The 8711-nt window shown below is 35.0% G+C and overlaps 1 protein-coding gene across 1 annotated transcript; it reads left to right on the top strand.

Annotated features, from left to right (window-relative positions):
* The first annotated feature begins 4301 nt into the window (after nt 1-4301).
* Nucleotides 4302-8418, top strand: LOC111890380 (protein ESMERALDA 1). The gene is made up of 10 exons (XM_023886501.3): nt 4302-5035; nt 5572-5638; nt 5893-5960; nt 6037-6125; nt 6232-6429; nt 6508-6712; nt 7157-7324; nt 7427-7594; nt 7677-7867; nt 7951-8418. Exons 1-10 carry the CDS (start codon nt 4661-4663, stop codon nt 8117-8119), a joined length of 1698 nt encoding a protein of 565 aa, XP_023742269.1. The 5' UTR covers nt 4302-4660; the 3' UTR covers nt 8120-8418.
* Nucleotides 8419-8711: the final 293 nt, after the last annotated feature.

Raw genomic sequence — 8711 nt, 5'->3', positions numbered from 1 at the left:
TTATCTATGATCCTTACAAACGAGCTTTTCTAGCTGCTCCTACTTCACACCATAAAGCTCTATCTGGTCCAGCTTGGAAACAAGATATGGAAGCCGAATTTGCTGCCCTGTGACACAATCAAACATGGTTATTAGTTTCTTGACCACCTGGTGTTAATATAGTCAGTTGCAAATGGATTTTTAAAGTAAAACAACACCTTGATGCCACCATCGACAAACATAAAGCTCGTATAATGGCTTGGGGCTTTACACAACAATATGGTGTGGATTATTTGGACACATTCAACCCTGTAGTTAAACTAGCTACGATACATTTAATACTTGGCTTAACTGTTTTGCGACATTGGCCACTTCGACAAATTGACGTCAGTAATGCCTTCCTTAATGGTTTTCTACATGAGGATGTCTATATGCAGTAGGCAACAGCCTCCCGGTTTTGAAGATTCCCAATGGCCTCATTATGTGTTAAAATTGCAAAAAGCCATTTATGGACTTAAGCAGTCTCCATGTGCTTGGTTCTCTCGATTAGTGATAAGCTGTTCCACCTTGGTTTCCGGCCTTCCAAAGCGGACACTTCATTATTTTATTTTCACAATAAGGATATCAATATCTACATACTTGTGTATGTTGATGATATCGTCATCACAAGGTCGTCTCCTTTCGTGATTAACAAACTCGTTAATGTCTTATCTACTTCTTTTCCAATCAAAGATCTTGGCTGGCTAAGTTATTTTCTCGGGATTGAAGCTCTTCATAATTTAGGGGGAATCACTCTTATGCAACACACGTATGCCACCGATCTTTTACATCGTGCACATATGGAGAATTGGAAAAGCATTTCAACTCCGATGTCAGTAACGGAAAACTCTATCAAGATCATGGAAAACCACTAAATGATGAAAAGGCATTCAAATATAGAAATATTGTTGGAGGTCTTAAATATCTTACGTTGACACGACAAGACATTTCCTTTGTGGTGAATAAAGTGTATCAATATCTCTGAAAACCAACGAACATCCATTGGGAGACAGTCAAAAGAATTATAGGATATGTAAAGGGCATAGTAAATACATGAATCATATCTAGGCATTCAAATTTAACACACTTAAGTATCTTCATGGATGCATATTGGGCAGGGTGTTTGGACTATCGTCGATCTACACATAATGAGGCCATTGGACCTAATCTGATTTCTTGGAGTTCATGCAAGCAACCTACAATGTCAAGGTCGAGTATATAGGCTGAGTACAAGGCACTTGCAAATGGTACACCAGAAGCAATATGGTTGTAGACTCTACTAAAAGAGTTACGTGTTCAATAGTCGAGACCTCCAGTTCTATGGTGTGATAATTTAGGCGCAACATATTTAAGAACAAATATGGTATTCCATGCTCGCACAAAAACATATAATAGTAGACTTTCACTTCGTTAGAGAAAAAGGTAGCAATGAGAGCTCTTGATGTTCGATTTATATCTTCTTGAGATCAACTAGCTGATGGATTAACTAAACCTGCTACTAACAACATGTTTGAACATCTAAAACACAATCTCAACCTGGTGATGGTTAAGATTGAGGGGGAATGTAAATGTGTTCCATAGTAGATAAGAGATATAATAATTTGAATACGTATTTGTTGTAAAGATAGGATCTAATTTGTTAGATCTCTTGTTATCTCTTATCTTGTATTGTGAATGTATAAATATAGATCAATACCTAAAGGGTTTCCTGTGACAATTATCCCTTTCAAGTTACAACTGATATATTTTATATACTTTCTATAGAAAAGATTTATTCAGTTTAAATATATACTATATGATATAATATCCCAATCTTATTTAACTTCATTTTTAGAACAGTGATAACACTTTTAAATTTTTTAAACGAGATTTGAATCTATACGTACTTTAGCCGAAGGACACCATGTCAATATCATGTATTGTTTTTTGATATATGATTTAGTTGGGTGAGGATCTAACACCATAGCTGAAAAATCAAATTAATTAATCTATAGTCACCCAATTAAAATATCTGATTAGCTATTAAGCCATCAGATATGGCATAACTTTTGACGCGTAAATGCCGAGGTGGCAAGCTTGTTCATGCGTGAACACCGCCCCTAGCTCGTAAATGTGATGTGGCTTGGTACCGGCTACGCTCAATTACGACCAATAGAAACGTAATCCCACAAACGGTCAAAAATTGACCCTTTAACCAATTTTATATAAAAAAGTTTACTTTCTAACTTTAAATTAAACCATATAAATACCAACACTTTTATACCTTTTTATACCATTTCACACCTCTAAACCACTCAAATATCTTTCTATTTTCTCATCTTTTTCTCAAAGTATGGATCAAAATCAAAATACCCCAACCACTCCAAACACCCTAACAACCCTAAACACTCAAAATGATCAATATCAACATCTTAACTACATGTAAATGTTAACATCCACAATCCAACAACAACCTCTATTTACCGACATTCCATATCAATCAAACTACTTTCAACAACAAAGACCACAACAATTCAATCAATCCTAATTCCAAGCTTTTCAACAATTTCAACCTCAACAATTCCAAACACAACCACCTCAACAATTCCAAACACAATCATCTCAAGTCCCATTATCTCAATCCCAACCTATAAATCTCGACAATGACGACGACGAACGGGTCCAAGAAACACAACCATCTAGAAGAAGACAACCAAAAGGAAAAACTACAAAAAAATGAAGAATGGATTGGAACGAAGATGAGGAGGAAGCTTTATTTATAGTTTGGATTTTTATATCGTGTGACTCGAGGACGGACAATGCGCAAACGGGAAACAGTTTTTGGCTTCATGTTTTAGACCACTTTCACTCGCTTTTGGGAAGGCAGACGAATTGAACGTACGACCCGATCAATGGAAAATGGCGTAAACTACGAGCGGCTTGCACCAAGTTTAATGACATACTTGAAAACTTGAAAAATATGCATAAAAGTGGTAGCAATGATTTCAATATTTTATCAACCGCTTGTCAACAATACAAGGTTACCAACGGTGGTAAAGCATTCGGCCATCAAAAAGCATGGAAAATTTGTTGTGCGGGTCCAAAATGGGTCCTTAAACCGGAAACTTCGCATTTGGAATCGACCACCGGCTCCAACAAAAGGCCAACAACTTTCGAGTCAAATGTGGGTTTTGGTGTCGACCTCAATGAAGAGTTCGATGACACCGAAGGGGAGGGTCCACCGGAAGTCCAACTTCATCGACCACCGGGAAGGAATAAAGGGAAGCAACGGAGGAAACTCTTCATTAGAAACTAACACTTACTGATCTTCAAATTTTAAATGTAAAGCCACAACCGGATATCGACCTGGAAAATCTAACTGTATTTCTAAAAATTCAACAAGAAGTTCGTGATAATTATTGAAATTAGGTTTTATCGTTTTTAATTTTTATGTTTAATTTTCTATGTTTTTTTAAGTCATTTAGGTTTAAATTTCTATGATTTAAGCTATGTATCATATAGTGACTACCGTATGAACTTAAATATTTAAAATGTGTTTTCTAATGTTTCTAGTTAAACGTTGGACATGTTTTTTGAGAATCTGAGGTGGTGACTATTAAAAACGAAGTATTTTTGTGGAAACTAAAAAGGATATTATACTTTTCTTATGCTCTTATGTTTATTAAAAACGAGCTACACGTTAAAATGGCAAATTATTCTCTTTTATAATTATACGTTTTAAAAGTAGGAATACCGACCATCAAACTTTTTGCTACTTATTACTAGATTACCCTTTTCTCGTTTCTAAGACACTTATACAATTATTAAGGACTCAAACGCTATAAATGAAACTGATGGTATGTATTTTACTCTTCAAAGTTCAAATAATAAATCAAAATAGTAACACAACGCTTTTATGTTTTAACTACGTAAGCTTATTTTACAACTTTTGAAGATGAACAAGAAGAACACATGCAAGTATGGGTATAATTTGTGAATTCAGATTCAAGCTCACATGTAACTAATTTGAGTGCAATGACAAAATAACGATTAAATTCTTTTTTTTTTATTATCAAGTCAAATGTAATTATAAGATCTAATACAAGCAAAGTATTAACTTTAATATGTTTTTTTCCCACACTTCTCTTATATGAGCAAAATGAAATCCAATCATGCAAATTTTAAATTTTGTGTTGAGAATTAGTTTTTTTGTTTAGTTATAATTTTACAGTTTATGACTATATATATATTTTTTAAAATAAAAAATCAAATTGGGTTAAAATTTGGATATTTTGTACAAAAGAAAGGAAGTAGTAGAACACGGAGCAAACCTCGCTTGTCCCTCACGAATGCGCCATTACATTGCGTCAACTCTAGCCACCATCCTCCGCCGTCTCCTCCCGCCGTGCACGTGCAGTCCACCGCATCAACACTCTTCGAATCTTCATCTTTCTCTCTCTCTATCTCATTGTCTTCCTTCCAATCTCACACAAACACACATTACATTCTCTGATACACACACATCTCTGTGGTTTTTCACGCAAACACACTCTCTCTTTCTACATCTGTAACGGTATATCTATATCTCGGGCACACAAAGGGGCGAAGGGGAAGCCACTTGATTCGGATTCCCTACCCCTATAATGTGATTTGTAGCCGCGAGATGCACGCTAAAAATCGGCTCCCCAGCAGTGGACACAATACCCCGTCGCCACCGGCCTCCCCCCTTCGCTCCCCTCGTCTCCGACATCCCCGCTCCGGAAAAACCGCCGCTCGATTTGGTCTTGGTGTTAATCGTTCAATCACACAACGTGTTGCGTGGATCGTACTAACCTTTCTATTACGTCGCCAGGGGGTTTTCCTTTTCGCTCCTCTTCTCTACATCTCTGGTATGCTGTTTTACATGGGGACTGTCTCTTTTGACGTCGTTCCCGATGTAATCAAGTCTCGGAGGGCTCCAGGGTCAGTGTACAGGAGTCCAGAACTCTATGCTAAGCTTCGACACGAGATGGATGCCGACAATTCGTCTTCCGATGCGGTTAGTAGTTTCCAAAGTTTGCCCTAATGTGATGTTGATCCTTTTTTTTGTTAAGATCTTGTCCCTGTTTTTGAATTATTGCAATCTACTATGAACAATTATTTACTTGATTGAATATGGTTAGCTTCTAGCTTATAGCACTGATTACAATCCCACTGCACCTGAACCGCATTAATGCCACGCTGTGAAGAATTTACAAGCTATGGAGGCATAAGTAGCTTATATTTCAAACTATCCTATACACATACGGATTGAATTTGGGAAATAAGACCAGATATGATGTATTTCATTTGCTTTGTCTAGATCTGTACCAATAATAATTTCATCACCTCATCACCTGCACCGGCTTTAATCCATCATTGATAAGTTGAACCTCTGGCTCCTTGAGGAAGACCAATTGAGAAGAGTGTGATAGACTAGGGTTTCAATTGGGGAGGATTTGCATATCCTACCAAATTAAATTAGGGTTCGGATTAAAAAATGAAATTTTTTCTTCTGCTCTTGTTTTCTGATTTATAACACTCAACTTAATGTAGATGTCAACCATATGGAAACATGCTAAAGGCGGAGACTGGAGGCCTTGTATAAACAAGTTTTCAGGAGGTATGAACACTGAACTTTCTTTCAAACATGAAAGCTTGTTTGATGCTTCCTTGACTCTAATATATGCCATTGCTCATCCAATTTTGACTTTTTTTTAACTGATTTATATCTTATGTTAATGGGGTTTGAAATTAAGAGACTTTTACACATAACTACAACCGATTTTTACTCTTCAACTGATTCAAATCTTTTCGTCTTGTTTGTAACAATGCATTTTGAAAGATTTTGTTTTGAAAGTTTCTTTGTTCTTTTAGGCTTACCAGAGTCAAATGGATACATATATGTTGAAGCAAATGGTGGCTTGAATCAACAAAGGACATCGGTAATTTACATTAAACTTTTTCATATCAATTTCATTTTCATCTACAATTACCTAACATTTACATGTCTCTCTCTAGATTTGCAATGCAGTTGCTGTGGCAGGCTATCTTAACGCGACACTTGTCATTCCAAATTTTCATTTCCATAGCATTTGGAGAGATCCCAGGTTTGTAAACATAAACATGATCTTTTACTAATTACTTTATCTGCTTAATGGTATACATATACATATAGTTTAAAGTATTTATGTGTTTTTTTTTGTTGTATTTCAGTAAGTTTAGTGACATATATGATGAAGAATTTTTCGTTAAAACATTGGAAAATGATGTACGAATAGTTGACACTGTACCTGGATACCTAATGGAAAGGTTTGACCGGAATTTGACCAATGTTTTCAACTTCAGAATAAAAGCATGGGCACCTGTTCAGTACTACAGGGATACAGTTCTTCCAAGGCTTCTAGAAGAAAAGTAAGCCTATTTTAATGTTTTAATTACCTTGTTTTTTTTGTTGTCATCTGATCATATTTTAATGCGGTAAATTGTCAGGTTCATAAGGATTTCTCCATTTGCAAACCGATTATCATTTGATGCACCTCCTGAAGTTCAACGCCTTCGATGTTTAGCAAATTATGAAGCTTTAAGATTTTCAAGCCCTTTATTGACAATGGGTCAAACTTTAGTTTCAAGAATGAAAGAAAGGAGTAAAATCAATGGTGGAAAATACATTTCTGTCCATCTACGCTTTGAGGAGGTCTGTATTCTTTATCTTTGTAAAAATTGAACGTGTTGCCCTTTTTGTCCTTGTGGTACGTGATTTTCACCACCATCTTGCAGTTTTGGTTCTTATTGCAAGTTTTTATATTGATTTTGGTCCTTTAGTCATTAAATTTCACAACCCTTTTGTTAAATTTGTAAAAATGACCATTTTGCCCTTCTTTTTCTGTTCTTGTGATATGTGATTTTTACTGGGTGTAATCGAAAATCGAATCGTTTTGCCATTTTTGTCTTTATTGGAAGGTTTCATACCAATTTTGGTTCCCAAGTCTTTAACTTTTAAAATGTTGCAATAAAGATTAAAAGGCCAATTACCAAAGTTGCAAAAGGTTTCATTTTTTGGTAAAATTGATATACCACAGGGAGCATTTTTGTAACTTATGTATCATTGAAGTGAGACGTGACAAAAATATTTGTATAGGACATGGTTGCTTTTTCTTGCTGTGTATATGATGGTGGATCAAAAGAGAGTGAAGATATGGTAGCTGCAAGAGAGAGGGGGTGGAAAGGTAAATTCACAAAACCTGGTAGAGTTATTCGGCCTGGAGCCAATAGGGTAAATGGAAAATGTCCCCTCACACCTCTAGAGGTAATCAATCAATAAACATCATTATTCCTTCTTCACATTTATTAACCAAAGTTTCTTGAAAATTTTAATAATTTAAAAAGGGTTATTTAATTTAATTATTAGGTTGGGTTGATGCTTAGAGGAATGGGATTTGATAAAAGCACATCCATTTTTCTTGCTTCCGGAAGAATATATGATTCAGAAAGACACATGGCTCCCCTTCTAGAAATGTTTCCCCTTTTACAAACCAAGGAGATGTTAGCATCTTCCGAGGAATTAGCGCCGTTTAAGGTTAGTTTTGTTAGTTGGGATCTTATTTATTTATTTATTTTGTTGTATGACTAAGTTTTGACTTTTGATTGGTTGGTTGTAGAACTATTCTTCTAGAATGGCTGCTATAGATTACACTGTGTGTCTACATAGCGAAGTCTTTGTGACAACACAAGGTGGAAATTTCCCTCATTTTTTATTGGGACATAGAAGATATCTCTTTAATGGACATTCAAAGACAATTAGACCCGATAAACGAAAGTTAGCTGTATATTTCGACAACCCCAAGATCGGGTATGAATTTGAATCCATACATTTTTTTAATAGCTTCAATTATACGATTTAATTGTATATATAATTTGATGATTTGTTTATAGGTGGAGAACGTTTAAAAGGCACATGTTAAGCATGCGAGCTCATAGCGACTCGAAAGGAATTGAACTGAAAAGGCCAAACGACTCTATATATTCGTTTCCGTGTCCAAATTGCATGTGCCATGCAAATAAAACTGAAGATTCAAGAACAGTAGTAGTATCCGCTTCTTGATGATTTGTTTTGATTGCATTTTGTGAGAGCTATAGCTAACATTGGAAATTCTTTATTTTTTTTTCCTCCAATGATTGATCAAAACATTTGGAGCCTCGATAATGATGAAGGAAAATGAAAAGGTGGTGGTTTAGAAACAGGAATTTGTACATGATTCAAGAACCAGATAGATGGTGTACGTGTATCTAAGGAAGGAAAAGTTGGATTGCAAATATGCTTAACCTCATTTGCTGTTGTTGTTAGTTTGTGTGTGTACAATAGTGAGAAAATTTGTTTTTGTTTTTGTTTTTTACTTTTTATTTTTATTTTTTAAATTTCATGGGTTTCTTTCTTTTTCTTGGTAATGTTTGAAAATGGAAATAGATACTATCCTTTAGAACGTTTTTTAAGAAATCATATTTGACAACTGCATCGTAAATGGATAGATCATAAGGTGTGAAATGAAAAACATTAATTTAGTTTACAAGTACAAAAATTGACAAAATGACTTAAAAAAGTGAAGTTGCTTTAGTTTAGTCGTTAATGATTTTTTTTTTTTTTTTTTAAATTTATTTATTTCATAATAAACTAGTTTACTTGTATGTTTTGTCTG

This window comes from Lactuca sativa, chromosome 4 (assembly GCF_002870075.4).
Source record: "Lactuca sativa cultivar Salinas chromosome 4, Lsat_Salinas_v11, whole genome shotgun sequence".
NCBI lineage: Eukaryota > Viridiplantae > Streptophyta > Magnoliopsida > Asterales > Asteraceae > Lactuca > Lactuca sativa.
This window is presented reverse-complemented; position numbering and strand designations above follow the sequence as displayed.